Raw genomic sequence first — 22,827 nt, forward strand, 5'->3', positions numbered from 1 at the left:
AATTTCTTGTTCTCTGTCAGTGGAGGAGAAATCCTTCATGACTCAGACAATTTTTTTTTTTGTTCCTTTTATCCACGTTAAAAAACGACCCTGGTGTCTAACTCTGTCCCGTGGGGAGGCATTATAAATAAGAACAGGCCCAGAGCCAGTGAACGTTTGTCGACTTCATCATATCAGACGGGGGAGCGGGTTTTTGAAAACAAACAAACCGATTTATTGACCTCATTAAAAACTGTCCCCGCACAAAATGCTGACTGCTGAATACCTATCGCCGTCACGTCAATCAAAAACGAGCACCTGTTTTTTTTTTTTTTCACACTTTACTATTTTCCAACTGCGCGTCGTCAAGGCTTTTTTTTTTCACGGGCACCTGTTTTTTTTTCACACACACCTACAAACACCCGAGCAACGCCGGGTACCCCTCGCTAGTCTATACTATAAATCTCACCTGTCTGTTTAAATGTATGTATGTATGTCTAAAACTTTCAACAGAGGCAACGGATTTTCACAAGATCAGTATTGTTTTGAAGCTCGACTCTTCAGACGATAAATACCGAAAAATTGGCAAAAAACATTAATTTCTTTACCCTTCATTGGGTAGTTTTCTACAGGGAGGGGTCGCTTTTTTTGCCGATATTTTCGAAAGTCGTCTCCTCTTTTGGATTGTCTCGCCTTAATTTAAACCTACGTCACTTCCGGTTTGTCGATGGGTGCGACAGCAAAGACGTCACGTTTTTTTTGTTTTTTTTTTTCACCTCCTTTTCCTTCTTCATAGTACGGGGTCAAGCCTGCCTGCCTGCCTGCCTGCCTGCCTACTACCACTTTTTTTTTTTTGCTCAACACACACCTCCAAACACCCGGGCCACGCTAGGTACTCAGGCTAATCACAAATATAACTATATTCAATCATTAATTTAGCCTAAAGCACTTATTTTAACAGGCTATAACTTTAGTGGCAATATATTTATGAAGAGCAAAAGTAAAAAAAAAAAAGTAAAATTGCGGACAAATATCGTCTGCGTCTTTATAGTGAATTGATATTTAATTCTGGTTATTTGTAAAGTCTGGACAATGTATCAAATATTGCTGGGGGTTACGATTGACAACCAATCAGAGATTGGATCAAATTTAAATTGTTTTGTAGTTCCACAAATTTCATCCCCTGAATCCACATTTACAGAAAATCTAAGGATACCTTTGATGTCTGAATGTCCTTTTGTCTACGGAGTAAACGGCATCTGCAGGCGAACAAATTAGTTTTAGGCGAAGGAGAAAAGGTAAAACCATTCAACCAGTTTGTGGGGCAATTCACAAAATCACGCAAAATTGAAGAAGCCAAAGACGATACCGCTGGCAGCCATTCCACAACTCACGTCACCAATTTAAGCAGTTCTTTCAATACAATACAATTTCCACAGTATTAATAGGCACGTTAAAAAATTCAGTATCTTATATTGCTATAGATCTTATGAAATGACTAACCAATTTTTATGATTTCACGTTTAAATGAAGAGCTGCAGCAGGAATTGGAATGCACCCTACTAAAGCCCGAGTGTCAAGACTGGTGGATTTCAAAAATGCAATTTGGATATGAGGACACTTTAGAAGAACGATATGCAATAAAATTCTGTTTTAAACTGGGAAAAATGTCACAGAAACGTATGGAATACTTCAGACTGCTTTTGGACCAATTTTCACAAATCAAGTACTAGTTTTTAAGTGGCATAAGAGATTCAAGGAAGGAAGGCTGTGAGGAGTAAGGAAGTCAAAACACCAAAGTTGATTGGCTGAATAAAGAATTTCATGGATAAGGAGCATCGTGTGTCTATAGAGACGATAAGTGCGCATTTTATCGTCAGTGTAAAAACTGTGCACACAATTATTCGTGAGGAATTGAAGATGCGAAAGATTTGTGTGAGTGCACCAATCCACAACTCCATCCTTGTCAGACCAAGATGGGCATCAAGACGATTCTTCATCCTTCCTATAGTCCAGACCTTGCTCCCTGTGACTTTTGGTTATTCCCTAAGCTCAAGGAAAACCTTAGAGGCTGTTGTTATGAAACAATTGAGGAGATGAAAGATGCTGTGATGAGGGTCATTGACACGCTCACACAAGAAGACTTCAATGGGGCTTTCCAGAATATCCAGGTAGAATAGTACAACAAGTGCATTGCAGCCGGAGGAGATTACTTCAAAAGGGCCTAGAGTTTCATGTGTGTATTATCAATAAAAGTGCCCATGCGAGAAGAGTTTGGAAACTTATTGAAGGCATCTTGTACAATAAAAGTCTTAGAAAAAAAAAGGTTTTAATCATTTATTAAAGTACTTTTTAATATTACTTGGTTTTCTAAAATTTCAAATTAACGTTATAAAATAATGTTTTGAAAAATGTGACCAAGCTCCTATTTTTTTTTTTTTTTTAATTTCTTTTGAGGATTTGTTAAAAATTATTTCATTTGTAATTTGAAAATTAACAATTATAATGCAATGGATAAAGTTCTTGAATTGTGATCAACATGATTTTTTCAACTTGCGCTATTTTCCAATCAAAATTGCCACTCAAACACGAAAAATATGACCTTTCAAATTTAATCACCTATTGAGTAACAGTTCTAGTTGACAGTCTTGAAGGTTCAATGAGACTAAGTAAAAATAAATAAGAATTTTTTTTACATCACACTTCTATCCGATCATGGCTGACAGAACAAGAATAATTTACCCTTGTGGAATAAACTAGAAGAGAATCCGACTCCTCAACAAACTGTGTTCGGTTAGATTCACTTTTTGATACTAAACTTAATCCGTAAAATAGCATCTGGGAAAAATTTCAGTTTCACAAATTTATTATTCTTTTCTCAAATTGTTAGGTGAAAGTACAGAATAGTTAACATAGCCACTCCTAATGTTAAGAATGGCTTTCTAATTACGTTATTTTATTCAATATGATCTGTAACTGCAGGAGATTATTTAAATATCCATTCATGACACAGAGAGTGGGAATTTTTTTAATTATTAAAATTGTAATATTCTTTATAAATAAAACAGATGTATGTATGTATGTGTGTGTGTGTGTGTAAATATTTAACCGATAAACTCTAAAACTACTGGTCACAAACATTGAAATAAACAGGAAATAGTAATGGTTTATAACGAGTAAAATCTTTGGATAGATGGATGAATAACGTGTACAGAAATATGTTGGCAAGTTGAAATACAAAATTTTCGTTTCAACTTGCCGACATGTTTTTATTTCTAACTGCCCATTCTTTAAATCGTTCAATATCAAACTAGCAGGACCTGTGGAAATTCCACAATGGACTTATTCATAGGTAATATATTGATGTTGGCATTCTGTAGACGTTCAGCGTAAACGGAGACATTATTGATATTAGTGTAGTTCTTTCATTAAAACTGCAAAAGTATTTATCTAAGCTAGCAGGGACGGCCTGGAATATGCTTAAATATGATATTTTAAGGTATGCAGATTTCATATATATTATTATAGAGTCGATTTTCTATCGATTCTTATATATTATAAAGTTGTGATTTAAAAAAAATATATATATATCCATATGACTCAACTTGAATTGAAACCAAAACTTACGAAGAAAAATATATATAACTTGAGATCCTTCAGCTATAATCGAAACCGAAACCAAAACTTATGAAGAATTCTTGGTAAAATTACTTTTTTTACAAGGTGGTCACCACTTATCAAGGCCTGGAAGCCACTCACGAATAAGGGTTATTGTAAGTACAGTACGTTATTGTGGATGTTTTAGGGTGTCTACTTAAGGGGGCGGTTCATCAGGAATTTGTTTACGTTGGACTTGAAGACATCCAAGTTGTAGTCAGTAGGGAAGCAAGCAGACGGAACAGAGTTCCACAGGCGTGCAGTTCTAAGAAAGAAGCTTTGTTCATGGAATCTACGTTTTGATTTAGGCATAGATAAAGTGGGGGAAAGTTTTTGACAGACTGGTGTTTTTTGTAAAAAGATTCGTGAAGGGGGACCAGAGATTGGAGTTCAGACGAGCACCTGCCATGGAAATGACGATAAAACAAAGATAGGCTTGCAACGTCTCTTCTGTGGGAGAGAGATTGCAGGGTAGAGAAAAGGGCATCCCACACTAAGCCACGAAGTCTATTTTGTACTCTGTCAAGGCAGGATAGGCTGTTTTTAGCAGCTCCTGCCCAGATACTGCAACAGTATTCCATCCTTGGACGTACTTGGCTTTTATATAGATAGAGAATTGCATCAGTAGTGAGATATCTTCTGGAGCGGTAGAAGGATCCCACCATCTTTCCAGCGACCTTGGCAACAGACTTGATGTACGTGTTGCATTTCAGATCAGGAGTAAAGGTCAAGAAAAAAAAAGATGATTTGAGTGCCATCAACTATAATCGAAAGCAAAACCCAAACTTATTAAGAATCTTTGGTAAAATTATTTATTACAAGAACTGGAAGGTCATAACAATTAAACATCAGTCACTCTGAAGAAAAAAGATGTAAGTATGAGACACAAAATAACACGTACGTTATCGTATTAATATATAAATTTTATGTATCTTTCAATATCTACATTGGTAGGGAATGTGGCTGTAATGCTAAATGTTTGTTACACCCAAGTCATTTTTTAAAATTCTTATATCAGTACTTTTTTTTTTTTTTTTTTTTTAGATAAAATATCAGAACTGTAAAAATAAATATGAAATCTGCATGAATTAAAATATATCTAAGCATATTTTATGACCAGGTAAGATCGGGGGTGCAAGTCTATAAATGGGCTACAAGTAATCTTTTTTACTATAAAAATTTTTAACTAATTTTCCCAAACATACCGTGTTCAACAGAGAAGCCGGCGCTGCTCGGGACCGTATAAACAATGAAAAAACAAAAGCAGATATTGAACATATGTTTTATTCTTAGGGGAGAGGAATCTTTCATCTCTATGTATTATTTGTTTTATCTACCCTAGGACTGGTATTGTTCATGTTTTATCCCTAGCATAGGTAATTTACAGCATGTATATGAAATTGTTTTACCTTAGGGAGAAGAGAACAGGTAATATACAACATAATGTGTCTATATTACATCCCTGGCAACGCCTAGAAACCAGCTAGAACATGTATTTCAGTCAATCTTTATTACATCCTGGGCTATGCCGGGAAACCAGCTAATCTCTATTTAGTGACTTGACCACCAAAATACCTCCCTAAGTGTGTCCTTTCTTTTGAACTTATTAGATATAGGTATCTAGAAATGTGTGTGAAATTTTGTTGAATGCATTGTTCACTATGATTTTTCTTATTGTTCTGCACAATATCAATATCGGCGCCATTTTAAATTTTCCAATACATCGGTAAATACTGTATGTGTTTTGAACTGAATAAACATATTACATTGAATAAAGTACCAAAAAATTATTCAGTTAAGTAGAAAAGTAACTTATGTTGCCTTTGATGACATTTATTTGTTTTTTGACAACTTTTTCAAATTATGTGTACAGTAATACAAACCCAAAGACACATTCTCTTTATTAAAAGAAGTTAATTTATTTATTTATTATTCCTAGAAATCGTAAAAATTGATTTTCTTAAAAAAAAAAAAAAAGTACTTGATTGATAAAATATTCGATGGTCTGCATGTACTGCCCTTGTTGACCCATATTTCCGCCAGGGGGCGTTAGTTGCGTTATCTCTCAAACAAGATGGCGCTTGGCTTTTTCTTTGATGAATCGTCCGATAATATTTGATTTTCTTAAATAAAAAAAAAAATCTACTTGATCGATTTACGTGATTTTTGGAATATGACATTTTCATGCAGTAACAAGTACGTACATTATAAAGATTTTTTTTCAGATTTTTGTATAAAAGATTTGTTGTGGCCCATTTATAGACTTGCACCAGATCGGGTGCCTTTCTGCCCTGCTAGTAATAATATGTGCTACATTGGTGTTACTACCACTACTCTTTTCCATAGAATCACTGTGCATCTAGTAAATCTATAATATAAAAGCGAAAATGTGTGTTTGTGTGTGTGCTTTTTTTTTGTATGTCTGGCGAAGGTTTTTTGTCAATGTAACAGAGCATGGACGCGCATACGTAAATGTCAAGCCATGTGCAAAGGAAAAATAAAAGCACATTTCAGACATGGATGACGTTTGAGAGAATAGAGGAAGAACACAATCTTGTTTTCTTCGCAGAAAGTACCTGGAAATAAATGTTGTTACAAAAAACAAGAAAAGAGTTATTGCTTGTCCTATGTTCCTGTCAACCCGACAGGATACAATGTTGGTCCCATGTGTAAATGTAGCGTCACATAAAGACTTTTTTGTTTCTGTGAGCTTCTTACATCAGGTGGCTTCACGCCTTGTTCGGAGCGAATAAAAATATTAAAAAAAAAAAAAAAAGTGTATGATCATTTGTGAGATATAATATTGTTATCTGCAAAGATACGTGGTGTTTTTGAATTTAATTATTAGACATTCATCACTTTTGATCTATTTCTTTTGAAATGAAATGAATAATCATAATAGACTGCATTTTAACGGTGAACTTAAATAAGAGAATGATTAAGTCACTACGTTAAATGTTGAAATAATTGCACATATAAAAGCGAAAATGTGTTTGTGTGTGTTTTAATATCCAGCAAGGCTTTTTTCGGAAGGGGGGGAGAGGGGGGCCTAATTCTTACAACTTTTTATATACTCCCTAGATTATAATATCTCCGATTTACAAAAGGAGGTCGCATCTATCTTTCATTTGAGCGACTTTTATCTTATAAAATTCCCACTATTCTGCCTCCTTGTATGTTCGTTTGTTTACTTTTTTTTGTACAGAAAGATTGTATAAAAATGTGGCAAAAGTTTAGCTTGCACAAACTTTTAGAAAAGGAAGAGTTATCGACCCCTGTTCTTTGGCTGACAAGTGACATCTGTTGGCGGTTCTTGAAACTAAAATACACACATTCGCCTCATATCACTGTCATGCAGAAGTGCCTTAATTTGAAACAGATTGAAAATAATGTCTATAAATTAAAGGATAGCATGTTAAGCTGAACATCTTATGGTCTTGTCTTGTTTTTGTCTTCTCTACTTCTTTCTACTCTTTGATGAATCTGTTACCATTTTTCTATTCCTAAGTATTGATATATTGTTTAATCCCAGGCAACGCCGGGCAGGAACGGTTCCTAGTTTATATATCTATAAAATATGAAAATGTGTGTGTGGACACTTTTCAACCTATACACTCAACAAATTTTATATCTCCAGATTTGAAGTTTGGTATATAGAGTATTCAGACACGTGGAAAACTTTTTAATCAGTTTTCATCCGGAAAAACGGGTTGCTAAGGGCTTTAAATTAAAAACTTGGTACATGAGAGGGGGGGGGTCATCAGATTTTTATCTGTTTGTCAAATGTTTCACGAGATTTGGAAGTAATTCTTTAAACGTGGCAAGCTGGTCTAATGGTTATTGTACTAGACTCACTATCTTTAAGTTTTGGTTTCGATCTCAGCTTGAGTATTTTTTTTTTTTTACTTAGAAAAAAACATAATACTTGCATGCACATGTCTCAGTTTGCTATTTTTTTTTGTTTTGTTTTGTTTTACAAGAATATAACATTCCGTTTAATACCAGGCAACGTTAGGTACATCTGCTAGTCATATATATATATATATATATATATATATATATATATATATATATATATATACTTCAGAATAAAATTATCTAACAATCAACTGGTATGAAAACCTGTGATTAGAAGTCTTACAAAATATTATTGGCAGTAATATTTTGTAAGTACTTTCCCACCTAAATAAAAATTGCTCAATATACAAGATAGAGCAAATAAATCAAATTTTAGTCATTCAATAAATTTAAAAATTTATGACGTGAAATGTTTGAGTTTCATATCAAAAGATTTTTATTATTCTATGTAAGACAAAGAATACATTTGAAATATTCTAACTTCTTATCCTATAGGATTTCGATGTCTACCATCTCTTCAGAGGAGAAAATATTAGCAAATAGTTATAATCGTTTACACCTTATTTGCTAAAGTCAGTGAGACATGGAATATTACAAAAGTTTAAGTAAGTTAATGAAAAAGAATATAAAAATTTTTATATTCTTTTTCATTTTTAAATTTATTGAATGACTAAAATTTGATATATATGTATATATATATATAAGTGACCTTGTCAGTATGTTTGAAAACTCTCTACCAACCTCCTCTCTGAATATTTAGCCTGCAGAGTTGAAATTTGATATATATATTTTACGTTACGTTTAATACGTACGGTATTTTTGTTTATATTTAATACTGGGCAACGCCGGATACATCTAGTATATAATATTATGCATGTGACATAATGCTCTTTTGGAGCAGCCGTGCTTCATAAATGCGGACATAGAATGGGCAATCAAATGTGTACACCCATTCATATCAATTTGTATCGGCAAAAATTTTATGTCGAGCAGATGAAGTCAGTCTTCGAGAGTTCTTTGAGAGAAGCGGCCATTCCATTGGCATTTCATTTCGGTGAAAGAAATTAGCACGGGCATCTGCGATTGTGGAGATACATTATCAATATTCGAGATATGGCTCTTCGTTCATGCCAGGACGTATTAGCTGTATCCATTAGAGACTGGTTCTGTTCGGAAAATGCCATGGTGCATGGAGAATCACAAAAAGACTGCAAATCTTTTTTTCTTTTTTTTTTTTAATGCTTTCCAAACCTTTTTTTTGCATTTTTCTCCTTTTCTAGACCATTTTTGCATTTTCTCCTTTTCTAGTCCATTTTTTTTTTTTTAAGCTTCACTCTTCATTGTCAGTTATATTCTTGATTCTGGTCAAGGTTGAGTATGATTGCAGCAGATTCTTATTACCATACTAATGTTTTAATGAAAGAGGGATAAATAAAGACCTGGGAAGAGATAGGTTAGCTTAGAAGTAAATTTCTAAACGCTGTAAATTTGCTACATTTCCAGTACTTCTTTTTATACTTTCCTGTTTCTCTGCATTTGTGCGTTTTCTGAGCCTGTTTTTGCAGTTTTTAAATACTTAGCCTGTTTTTGCAGTTTTTAAATACTTAGCCTGTTTTTATATTTTTTTTAAATACTTAGCCTGTTTTTGTATTTTTTTTAAATACTTAGCCTGTTTTTGTATTTTTTTTAAATACTTAGCCTGATTTTTTATTTTTTTAAAATACTTAGCCTGTTTTTGTATATTTTTTAAATACTTAGCCTGTTTTTGTATTTTTTAAAAATACTTAGCCTGTTTTTGTATTTTTATTAAATACTTAGCCGGTTTTTATATATTTTTTAAATACTTAGCCTGTTTTTGTATTTTTTTAAAATACTTAGCCGGTTTTTGTATATTTTTTAAATACTTAGCCTGTTTTTTCAGTTTTTAAATACTTAGCCTGTTTTTGTATATTTTTAAATACTTAGCCTGTTTTTGTATTTTTTTAAAATACTTAGCCTGTTTTTGTATTTTTTTAAATACTTAGCCTGTTTTTGTATTTTTTAAAAATACTTAGCCTGTTTTTGTATTTTTTAAATACTTAGCCTGTTTTTGTATTTTTTAAATACTTAGCCTGTTTTTGTATTTTTTTAAATACTTAGCCTGTTTTTGTATTTTTTAAATACTTAGCCTGTTTTTGTATTTTTTTTAATACTTAGCCTGTTTTTGTATATTTTTAAATACTTAGCCTGTTTTTGTATTTTTTTAAAATACTTAGCCTGTTTTTGTATTTTTTAAATACTTAGCCTGTTTTTGTATTTTTTAAATACTTAGCCTGTTTTTGTATTTTTTAAATACTTAGCCTGTTTTTGTATTTTTTTAAATACTTAGCCTGTTTTTGTATATTTTTAAATACTTAGCCTGTTTTTGTATTTTTTTAAAATACTTAGCCTGTTTTTGTATTTTTTAAATACTTAGCCTGTTTTTGTATTTTTTTTAAATACTTAGCCTGTTTTTGTATTTTTTAATACTTAGCCTGTTTTTGTACATTTTTTAAATACTTAGCCTGTTTTTGTATTTTTTAAATACTTAGCCTGTTTTATTTCAGTTTTTAAATACTTAGCCTGTTTTTGTATATTTTTTAAATACTTAGCCTGTTTTTTGTATTTTTTAAATACTTAACCTGTGTTTGTATTTTTTTTAAAATACTTAGCCTGTTTTTGTATTTTTTTTTAAATACTTAGCCTGTTTTTGTATTTTTATTAAATACTTAGCCTGTTTTTGTATTTTTATTAAATACTTAGCCTGTTTTTGTATTTTTTTTTAAATACTTAGCCTGTTTTTGTATTTTTTTAAATACTTTGCCTGTTTGTGTATTTTTTTAAATACTTAGTCTGTTTTTGTATTTTTTAAATACTTAGCCCGTTTTTCTATTTTTTTAAATACTTAGCCTGTTTTTGTATTTTTTTAAATACTTAGCCTGTTTTTTCAGTTTTTAAATACTTAGCCTGTTTTTTGCAGTTTTTAAATACTTAGCCTGTTTTTGCAGAAGGGGGACACAAGGAGACGTTTTCTGAAGGTTTTATTAGCAGAGAATTGACTCGAGGGAAAGCAATGTTCATTGTTTGTCATATTTTTTAAGCTTCACTCTTCATTTCCATCATCATAATCCTGATTCTGATGAAGGGTATGATTGCAGCAGATTTTTATTATGTTTTAATGGAACAGGGACAAATAAAGACCTGGCCAGAGATAGGTTAGTGTTGCGGTCCCCCCCCCCTTACTATCGTCTAGCTGAAACCACTGTCAATAATTTCCCCCACTTTTTATCTGTGCCTAAATCAAGACGTAGATTCCATGAACAAAGCTTCTTTCTTAGAACTGCACGCCTGTGGAACTCTGTTCCGTTTGCCTGCTTTCCAGCTGACTAAAACTTTGTTGTGTTCAAGTCCAACGTAAATAAATTCTTGATGAGCCGTCCCCTTAAGTAATGACAAATTTTCATTACTAACAATTACTACAATATTATCCCATTAACTTCTGTACACTCCATGACCCTTATCCTCGAGTGGCCTCCGGGGCCTTTATAAGTGTTGACTCCTATGTAAAAAAAAAAAAAGTCGGAGACATACACGTGAAGAGTATGGGTCGTCACTACTAGTCCAGCAGTGAGCAAAGATATTGCCCAAGTACCCCTTTTATATATTTTTGTGGCATACATATTTATTTAATTGTTACTGTGTTTTTCTTTTCGTTTATTCAACCGCTAACAGCACAACAGTTAGTTTAGAAATCAATTATTATGTTGTCAATAACAAGCTAATGAGACGCTCTTTAGGCATATGTGGAAGAGAGTGCTTATATGTGCTCGTTTTTTTTTGTTTTTGTTTTTGTTTTTGCCTCTTTTCATTGTTGCTGTTTCATTTAGATGTTACTATAGAAACAAGTTTCTTTTCATGAAGAAAAGGACACAAGGAGACGTTTGTTGAGAATTTTAATCAAGGTTTTAATTTTTTTTACTCGCGTTCAACCCTAACAAGGCATATCACCACTTGGACGTAAGGGGTTACTATTTGGGACCATGTTACCTAGGAAAGATTAAGATGTTGGTTTACGTTACATTTAAACTTTTGCATATTAGTATAGCCATGGAAGCAGGTAGTAGGAAGGGAATTCCAAAGTGTAGCTGTTCGAGAGAAGAAACATTTAAGGGCCTCGAGTAAAGAGGTATGATTTTGTTGCTAAGCAGGTTTGTTGGAGATATGTACGTCAAGGAAGTACAAGTGCAACGAGTTCATTAGAGCACATTCCATTAAAATACTTGTAAAACAAGCACACAGATGCAACATTGTGGTGATGGGACAGGGGTTGGAGCTTAGTTGACAAAGGGGAACCTATTTGATTGAAAATGGAGAGAATTGACTCTGGAGAGAGAGAGAGAGAGACCGATGTTCATTTACTGAAATGGAAGTAAAATCCGCCTTAGATGACAAAAGTTCTACATTATTGGCCTTGTCTTGTTCACAGTGTACCAGAAGGAAATTCTGTAAAAATTTAAAATGGAACCTTTTATTGAATCCATGAAGGTAGCATGCTCATAATTTGTTAGGCATGACTGGGTAAAAGTAGCAATTGTGTATTTTGTGTGTCACTTGCACTGAGGATTGAACCTTCAACCTCCAGGAGAGTGTAACTTACGGCTAGTTTTACTATGTACAGGATGCGGCAGAAATATCTCCCACATTTTGACATGCGATCTTCTTCCCAGTCGCGCTTGTGCAGTTTATTAGCAATCATTAATTTGTATGGATTGAACTACATATCATTGTGTAGAATTCTTCTGACTGTCTCATCAGACAATCCCGAATCCAAAGCATTTTTGCAAGCTGAACGTGTAGGAGACTGGATAACAGAAAATCTCACAGCTTGAATATTGTAGCTTGTAATGAACTCGGAAAGCTTTCTGTGTTGCAGTTACAGATTCACCGTTCTTGAAAAAAATAATTTCTTCAGTAAAAGCACGATTTGCACCAGTCCGAACCATTTTGCTTGATGAGGGTACCTGAAAAAAAATTGGCAAGTTATTAACTAAATGAAAACATCATTGGCATTTGTATAAATTCATTAGCAACTTAGAGTTGAAAGTTTAAAAGGTAAATTTTTACGACGTGCTCCAGTGTATTATAAACACCCCAACCATCCCCTATTAAGAACAGCTTTCGGAATAAACGCCCCCCAACTGGGAAAGCCGTTCTTAACATGGGAAGATGGGGCGCGTTTATTCTGAAAGCCGTTTTTAACATGGAGTGGTTGGGGGTGTTTATACTACGCTGGGGCAGGTCGTAAAAAAATACCGTTTAAAATGTGGGAGGTATTTTTTGCCGGACCCTTTACTTCATTCATTACATCACAGGTTCTTGTGGATGTGTTCAAAATTCCATGAGGATGGTTGGAGGTTATATCGGCCGAAACGTTTGAATAACACTACAGATGAGAATAGCAGTCTGAATAATCCAAACATTCATCTTCACCACAACAGTAACCTTCTACTCGTTTCAAATCATCGTCCAACTGACAATCTTTTTAATCCTTATTCTGGAGTGGCCCTCACCCCAGGGGCTTTGCTAATCAGTGACCAATAAAAATAAATTTAAAAAATTGCATTAAAAAAAAAAAAAAAAAATTTATAAAATCTGTTGTTGCCTAAATTTGAAATTGACATTTCTTGTTTCCTTTTTCTCACAGATTCACCATTTTTCAAAAACATTCTTTTAAAATTGTTTTTTTTATTACATTTTCACCCCAAACAAGGCACGGTGCCATTTTGATGGGATATTATCTGGGATATTATTGCAGGGATACCATGTAGGGAGTTGAGCAGCAAGGTGTCTGTTTACATTACACTTGAACTTCTGCATGTTAGTACAGATGGGGAAGCAGGAACTTGGAAGGGAATTCCAAAGTCTAGCAGTTCTGAGGAAGAAACTTAAAAAGAAAATCATAGTCTGTTGTTGTCTAAGTTTGAAATTGACATTTCTTGTTTCTTTTTATTTCCTTGGATGCAGACCTCACCTGTCGCTGTCTGTTCTCCGCTGGAATGCCTGCAAAATGCCATTGCCTGATCAGAGTGTCGATGTCTTCATCACAGACTTGGTAAATATTTAATATTTTATCACCTGGCATGCCCCATCCCATTAGCACAACACCGCATGCTGTTTCGTTAAGATTGTGAAATGTTTTCTTCTCTTTTTTTTTTTTTTTTTTTTTGTAAAATTACGCAGCGCATTCTAAAGTAATGCTTCCTATTTATTTATTCCGCCTAAATGGATCAGAGGAGATTGCAAATTGCATTGTTATGATGACTGAGCTTATGCATTCATCTCTCTGTTGTAGATGTTAACGGTGTGAGACTCTAAGAAAGACGTTCGACAGAAACATTCAGAAAAAGAACAAACTGTTCAGCATTCACTGGCAACTGATGTTAGGAGATGGGTTCATTGATTTACGAGTGGTGACAAAGCACGCTCCGGACGTCAATGCATCGCTTCCACCTCTCGCTGGCAAAAGTGCATTGAGAATGGCAGTAACTATGTAGAGAAATAAATTCTGGAGCAGAAAAAGGTCTCTCGTTTTAATGGTAACACCCATGTCTTTGTAACTCTTCAACTTTTTTAGTTAAAAAATAGGATGCATTACTTTTGGAATTGCCGTCTTACTTCGTGCAAGAATTATATATCTAACATATAAAGTTATCTTTTTGGACTTAGAAAGTCAAACCCAAGTAACAATTCATCTCACCTACTTAATTTAGACAATCATATTTTTCCCTTTTTTTTAATTATATTATTGGTACAAACATATTTTATTTTGCTTAAGTTTTTTTTATGAATTACTTATTCCGACTAAGAAAAGTGTTCAAGTGGAAACACTTTCTCTTTTTTATTGAAATAATTTATTGAATAAGTTATTTTTTTTCTCATACTCTCAGGCCACGCTAATATTTTATATATAATACTTACAGGCCGCCCAGCATTGCCAAGCTATAAAATACGCCTGAATATTATTTTTAATTTATGCAAATTTCTTATTAATTATTATAGAGCAAATTCTCAATTGATTATTATATTGTACCCAATATATATAGTAATCATTTCAAAAGTTATAAAAAAAATATGACTTGGGTAATATCTGCTAGAATTGAAACTAGAACGTTTAGCATCCCAGCTTTAGTCATTATTTATCCAGGGTCATTACCGTCTGAGCTACCAGCAGATGAATATAAAAATACAGATATACATACTTTTCAAATATATATACAATTTTTTTTTTTTTTTCTTGTCTTCCTAATCAAATTGGCCCTGTTGGTGGGGCATTAGAATACACCGACTGTCCCCTTGCAGAGGGTAAAAGTCCCTCAATGGGGGTCCTGGATATGACCTTAAACTATATCCAGTGGTGAGGCCCCAGCTTGTGGGCTTTGGGGAGTGTGGAGCCACCCTTTAATTACCATTGCTCCCAGGTCCACTCTGACCTGGAGTGGTAGTACCTGTTAGGGTCCCAACTATGGGTTAAATAGAAACAGACGTGAAAACAACAAATATATTCTATTTAAAAAAATTTTCTTCAAAATCTTTGGATTCAGCATTAAATAATCCGAAAAAGGTTGATATGCCGTAAAACAAAAACAACCAACCAATCCTAACCAAATTAACTAAAATATCTAACAAAATGTTTCGAGTTTTTCTTTAACAAAAAAATGAAAAATTGTATGTATATTTGGAAAAAAAAGAAAAAAGTGTATACATGTATTTAAATTTATATATATATTTGAAAGTATGTATATCTGTATATTTATATGTATTAAAAAAATGTGATTAAAAATAGCTTCTTTTTACCCACATCATACCAATATATATATATTTTTTGGACCAATGAGAATAGACAAATTCCGAAAAAAAAAAAAAAAAAAATTATTTATTTATTTTTTTACACTATCAAACCAAATTGAGTCTGAAAGGACTTTTTCATTATATCAAAAAAAATTAGTGGGGGGGGGGGGGGTAAAATGTTTTTGATTACGAATTTATTTATAACTGAGGGTCGGATAATCAACCAATGAGAAGCCTCCAACCTCATTATAAAGATATCGAATTTTGGATTCAGGTCAGTTCGCTGTCAACCTCTGTCTTGAAATGACTGAATCGTTACTGCATTGATTCTTCGCCGCTATCTTTGTTATTAAGAATTACTCAATACTCGAGATCGTGATTGCATTGATTCTTCGCCGATTTGATTTAGTGCCACCATCTTTGTTCAACATAATGCCTCAACATTTAACACTTAAAAATTAAGCGACTTTGAATGCTTAATTTTGAAGCTTTGAACAGCAGGATAATGTTTTATTCGACTTACCCTTCCAAGGTCAACTGTTTTGTTTTCAATATTAACCCCTTAGCAGCAACTTTTGCCAGCTAAAAACTAAATAGCAAGAGCACTACAGGTCCATATACCCTATATATCAAATTTCAACTCCACAGACCAAATATTGAGAAAGGAGTTTGATAGAGACTTTATATATATATATATATATATATATATATATATATATATTGTTTTAACAAAATCAAGACATCAAGGAATAGATTGATAGCAACAAAAATGGAAAATGGATTTCATAATTTTCATTGGTAAAGTGTTTTTTATTCTGACGAAAGGCTGAAAATTTTCAAATGGCATAATGTTTGAATTTGTCCGAATAGTCTTGAAACAATTGTACCTAACAATAAAATACACTATTTGTTGCTATCAACCCATTCTTTGAAATATTGGTTTTTGTACAAACAATATATGAATGCTCAATTATGAAATATGATAATTTTGAAGCTTACAGCTTAAGTCATCTCATTTGGACTTAAAACTTATTGGTATATGAACGATTACCGAATTTTCATTCATATAAACCCAATAAAATTCGGAATACTATAAATAAGACTATATATATATATATATATAGTTCCCATTCTATTTATAGATATTTTCTACTTTGTGCAGAAAAAGTTTTCACACACAGATTATATATATAAGGGAAAGGTAGTTTGCTTGCATGAGTTTTGTAGCCCCTTCTGGTCAAAGTAGCTTTTGATCGCAACCCCCCCCCCCTAGTTCAGCATCTACAACTTCTGCGCCCGGAGAGGGAGGGGGGGGGCTTTTCAATATTTTTTTTTTGTTTTCATGTTTGATGCTTTTTGTTACTTTATGTATGGAAGAATTTTTATCTTTTCTTCTTTATAATGAATTTTAAATTAATTTCTATTGCAATCACAGTGAAAACTTTTTTATTCAAATTTTTATTTATTTTTGTTTTTTTTATTTTTCAGCCTTTTGGAAAAAGGTAATTCTACTTTTTTACTCCTTAACTAATATATTTTACTTCATGAAAAGTACAGAATTTAACAGTATGTGAATATATATATATATATACAGTATAATTCCTATTATTCGAACATCCGCTTCGTTCAAATTAGAGGATGCTGTTCAAGTTTCGTGATAAAAAAATGTGCTGCAGTTAACTTTAATTTTCTAAGAATTAAGAAATAGTAAATGAAATTCATTGCTATATGATACTTCAAGTATATATTAAGTTGAGTTTACGATATATTGCAAGTAAGAATTGTTAAATATTATTACCAGAAACAAAAACATTGAAAATAAATTAAATCTACTCTTACTTGTTAGGTATTTATTACCTAAGTTATCATCTACAAAAATCATATATTTACGTAAAATACAGTTTTTTTTTTATTTATTCATTGAATGAGTCTCATTGCAGTTTCTATTTTCGTCGATTGAGCTCTCGGGCGTTACCATTGTATTCCGTAAGCGATCACGAAAATTTACAATTTCTTGGTTCTGTAGCTTCTTTATGATTATATCTCTTCGGAGTGACATTGCTTGCAAAACATAGTTGTCACTAAAATAAGGACTTTTTTCTAGAAATTTTATAACCGTCTCCATGGACTTTTCTGCATCATTCCATGATATTGCTTCATCAGAGTGTTCTTGGTTATTTACATTAGGGTCAAGAGAATGGGAGCTGTCGCTATTTTCATCACCATTACTGCCTTCAGGATATTGATCAGTAGTTTCCTCATCTTGTTGCACCCACATTTCAACATCATTTGCATTAAGTGATTTAAGAACAGCGTGGTTAATCGGTAACCGTTTGGTTTCAAGAATTTTTTCTAGACCAGATGTATTCTCTGATTCTTTCAGTTCAGAAGCCTTTCGCACTGGGCATAATTTACCCCATGCTTTTGTTAATGTGATTGCTCGAACTTGATTCCATGCACTTGCGAGAGAAAATATGGCATCTTTGATAGTAAAATGGTGCTGAAAATCGCTTATACTCACGGTAGTATTTATCATATTCACCGTGAAATCATTTCTGTAAAAAAATTTTAAGTTCCAAATAATCCCTTAATCCATAGGTTGGATGAGAGAAGTAACATTAGGTGGTAAGTAGCACACAAAAATATTCCCGCAAGATGACACTAGTTCTGACTCAGGAGGATGTGCTCTACAATTGTCCAACAGAAGCAAGCACTTTGAATCAGGTTTACCTAATTCAAGAAAACGCCTCTGGACAACTGGCAAAAATTCTTGCAAAAACCATTTTTTAAACAACTGTTGATTCATCCATCCATTTCGTGAAGAATAATAGGATACTGGCAAAGGCGAAACTCCTTTCAATGCTCGGGGACACTTTGATTTGCCGATGATAAGAAGCTTAAGTTTATTAGTTCCAGAAGCATTAGCGCATACCATCACTGTTAGTCTTTCTTTATTTAATTTGAATCCTTTTATTTTCTGCTCCTTGGATCCATCTAATGTTTTTGTAAGGAAGCACTTCCAATTTACGCCACTTTCATCAGCGTTGTAAACATCCTCTGGTGTTAAACCATAATCGGCAATTATCGTCTTGAATTTGTCACAATAATTTGATGCTGCATGTGTATCAGCAGACCATTGTTCGCCTGACATTGTTAATTGTCTTATACCAGGTCTACTCTTAAAGCCCTTAAGCCAGCCTTCACTGAATTTCATAACTTCTGCGATATTTAACTCTTCCTTAAGAGATTTTGCTTTAGCAATTAACATGGGCCCAGATATTGCTACACCTTCATTCCGTTTTGCTACAAACCACTCATGCAATATTCGATCGAATTCAACTTGCTTTGGTCTGCGAAGAGTCCTTCATTTGACATGTCTTTTATTTGGAGAGAAGGGAGCAGCCTTCAATATTTCCTCCTTTTTCTTTTTGATGTAAAACAGTGTACTTCTTCCAATCTTATAATCTCTCAATATAACGTTATTTTCAACTCCAGCATCTAATTTTTCTATAATTTGACTTTTTTAGAGTAAAGTCTGTGTCACTTGTTTTCTTTTAGAGTTGCAAGCCATTGTGATGGGTTGTTTTACACTATTTTAAATATAGCAATCTTTAAAATAAAACATTACAGTTAGTGTAAATTAATTATCAATAGCTAATCTACATTAATTACATAGTACCAATATTAACATTTCTGCGCAATATCTGACTAAACCATGTAAACAGTTTTACTGCAACTCCGCATCAAATATGCTAATACAATTTTAATGACGAGAAAGTTCAAGTTTAGAGAAAGTCCAGGTTTAGAAGTTCAAATGAGAGGACGTCCAACTTTAGAGGAAGTTCAAATTAAAGGTGTTTTACTGCATATATATATATATATATATATATATATATATATATATATATATATATATATTATTTATTTGTTTTTCAGAATGTGACAGAGAATATCGTTATTTCCACAGTCAAACAAAATCGCAACTCACAAGAGCCATGACAGCCAACAAAACGAGAGGCAAATACTGTCATATGAGTAAACGTGCAACACATGCAAGACTTAAAATTTACTTGTGTGTGGCTTGCTTGCTCATGTGGCAGAGCACTCACCTTACATGCAGGAGGTTCGGGTTTTGAATACCATGTTTGGAGATGTCTAACTGATGAGCCCAAATGAGGGCGAAACTTGAGTCTTGGACTTCCAATTTGCTTGCTGTCATGGCTGTTGTGAGCTAACTATATATAAAAGTAAAGTCTGAGGAAGCTACAGACGGCCAAAAAACGGCCAAGTAGCTGAAACAATAATGTAACTTAACAGAAAGATACGGTAATAAAAAATAATATATATATACAGGCTGAACCTCCCCCCCCAAAAAAAACGGGCCCCAACTCTAATTAGGTCATGTTTCTTAGTGTTTTGTCCGAATGAAATGAACCTTTGGCCATAAGTAGTTTATTATATTCAAAACATCACATCAATACACTAGGGTCTTTGGCCTTTTTTTCTCCGTTCTACAGCATATGTTCTAGATGGCCTCCATTTAGCTTTTGTTTAAAATAAAACGTATATATATGTATATATATATATATATATATATATACACACATTTTTTTTTGTTTTTACATAAACATTTTAGGTATTGCTACACAATCATGAGTAATTGTTTATGCAAAGATGAATAATAAGTATATTTTGTTCTCTACTTTGTATTTCTTGTAAAATTCATTGGCTGTGTCGCCTCTGAAATATCCTAACCTAGAATAATATATACTAGCGTTGTTAGGTTGAAACATATTAGTGGTCAGAGGTATTAGTCCCATACTATTTAAGATACACTAAATATCTTAACTTCTTACAATTTTCCTGAAAGTGGACCACATGTTGGATTTATGGAAGCATAAAATACATCAATTTTCGTCTATGAAAATTAAACGGGAAATAACCCTCACTACTTAACTAAAGAGACTTCCGTTTTTAAAAGCGACTGGTGTAGTCTGATAATAATTTAAAATAAATTGAATATAAACTAAATAAATTAACTTTATATAATATTTCTAACAATTCTATTACCACAAACAATAAATAACATAGAGCTAATCATTAAAATGGATTTTGTTTTTGTAATATGCAAATTACATTATTCCTTAAATGTACATATCCTTTGAATACATATAGAAATCATGCTGGAATCCGTTTTCAGTATGAAAATTAATTTGTCAAACAGTGTACCTTTTGTACATAGTAATCAAATTGTCAACAAACAAACAAACAGAAATACAACTATTATAAAACAAGATTCAAGCAAGCAAGGTCGCCTGGACAGATCACAGAGTTTTATAATTATATATGTAAAAGTGGCCTTGTCTGTCTGTCTGTCTAAGGAACGATCTCTAGCAAACTACTCTGTCAATTTTTGATCTACAGACTTGAAACTTGATATATAGGGGATTTGTACCTGTGGAACAAATTTAATTTGATTTTTAGCCGGTAAAAATCGCTGCTAAGCTGTGATAATTGAAAAACATTGGAACTTGTTAAGTGTAAGTCGACTAAACATATTATTTCTACACATGCACAAATATACATTTATATCTTTAACCACCTTATTTATAAAAGTTTTTATATGTTTATAAACTTGGATTAGACAGTAATGAATAGTGCTAGAAAAGCTAAATATCTTGGTTTTAACTCTAACTGATGACCCCCAAGTCTTTTTTATTTTGAAATCACTACATACATACACACACATATATATATATATATATATATATATATTATAATATATATATATTATAATGCATATACCTCATAATCACGTTGACACACTGGTTCTCGTCAGATCACCATAGTTAAGCAACGTGAAGCCTGGTTAGTACCAGATGAGTGACCATTTGGGAATTCTAGGCGCTGTATGTGCTCTCCGCTTATTTCGGCATTTGTTTCCAGTTGTCCTATACATACACTCCACTTGCAACTAGTATTTAACAATGTCAACTCAGAAGAGAGGTGGTTGGAGATTGCGCACCTGCGTCCACAAAAATTTCGCACGCAGGCACCCCTATGGTGGGTATCCATAGTCTGTCAAAGACTGAAGGAGCCTATCTATCTAAAAACAAATTTAATTTCAAATAACGCTTAAACGCCTTATTCTATATCATAAAATACATATATACATATATATATATATATATATATATATATATATATATTATAATATATATATATTATAATGCATATACCTCATAATCACATTGACACACCGGTTCTCGTCAGATCACCAAAGTTAAGCAACGTTGAGCCTGGTTAGTACCAGATGAGTGACCATTTGGGAATTCTAGGTACTGTATGTGCTCTCCGCTTATCTCGCCATTTGTTTCCAGTCGTCCTGTACTTCACTTGCCACTAGTATTTAACAATGTCGTCTCAGGAGAAGTGTGGTTGCAGATTGCACACCTCTTGCCACAAAAAATTAACGCGCCAGCAACCCTTCGTGGGTATCCATCCATAGTCTGTCTAAGACTGAAGGAGCCTGCTTTTTTTTTTTGTGATAATAATAACACACATTAAATTTATATAGATAAGATTTATTTATGAAGAAATCAATTACAAAGACCAGCTCAATATTTAGCATTAAATAGAGCTTATATACCGTGAGCTGGGGGTGATTCTGGCCACCAGGGTGACTTAGAGCCATTAAGAAAACTAAAACTAAAAATAACAATGTATAAATAACTCCGCAGTAAATATTTGCTGCTGCACTATAATGTGTCTGTAAAATTATGAAATCGTAAAAAGACTTGGAAATTATGTTATTTACGCATTAATATTTTTATTTTTTAATGCCTCAAAGTCACCATGGGTGGCAAGAGTCACCCCAGCTTATGGCATATATAACTGCATCAATCACTTTTTTGCAGATTAGTAAAATATCTATATTTCACTTAATATATGTCACAACAAAATAAAAATTGTAAAATCAAATGACTGCTTTAAGGTTAATTATTTCCCACAATTTTATTCAAATTCATGCGATAATCGCAAAATTATGACATTTTATTCTTTATCAAGGAATTTCCACTGTCCATCGCTTTATTACGTGTCTCTTAAAATGTTGTGTTAGGGCAAAGATACAATGTCTAATCATGGAAACTTTTTATTATATTTTTCTGCTAAAGAATAATAAACAAAAGCACATCGTAGGTGTTAAGCCTCAAATAAATTAATTATTTATCGTCATATCCACCATTTTTTTTTAAATAACTTTAAACAACCTTTTGTCCCCTGGGAAAGCCAATTGCTTGATCTGAAAAGGAGTTATGGTTCTGGCAACATCAACTACTTTCCTCCACAGGGCATCCTTTGAAGTAAATTGCTCTCCTCCCTCATAAACACCTCTTTTCACTATTGACCAGAGATGTTCAATGGGGTTAAGATCCGTAGAACACGGTGGTTAGCTCATGAGGGTTT

General features: G+C 33.0%; 1 protein-coding gene across 1 annotated transcript in view; it reads left to right on the forward strand.

The window, feature by feature from the left end:
• Positions 1-22,827, forward strand: part of LOC145246542 (tRNA (guanine(6)-N(2))-methyltransferase THUMP3-like) — a 613,480-nt gene that overhangs the window by 570,397 nt on the left and 20,256 nt on the right. Inside the window, exons 6-7 of the mRNA XM_080108145.1 lie at positions 13,537-13,624; positions 16,849-16,862. Coding sequence (XP_079964271.1) covers positions 13,537-13,624; positions 16,849-16,862 — 102 coding nt within the window. The remainder of the gene's footprint in view (positions 1-13,536; positions 13,625-16,848; positions 16,863-22,827) is intronic.

This window comes from Euprymna scolopes, chromosome 24 (assembly GCF_053919585.1).
Source record: "Euprymna scolopes isolate OS-2025 chromosome 24, ASM5391958v1, whole genome shotgun sequence".
In the NCBI taxonomy this organism is placed as follows: Eukaryota; Metazoa; Mollusca; class Cephalopoda; order Sepiida; family Sepiolidae; genus Euprymna; species Euprymna scolopes.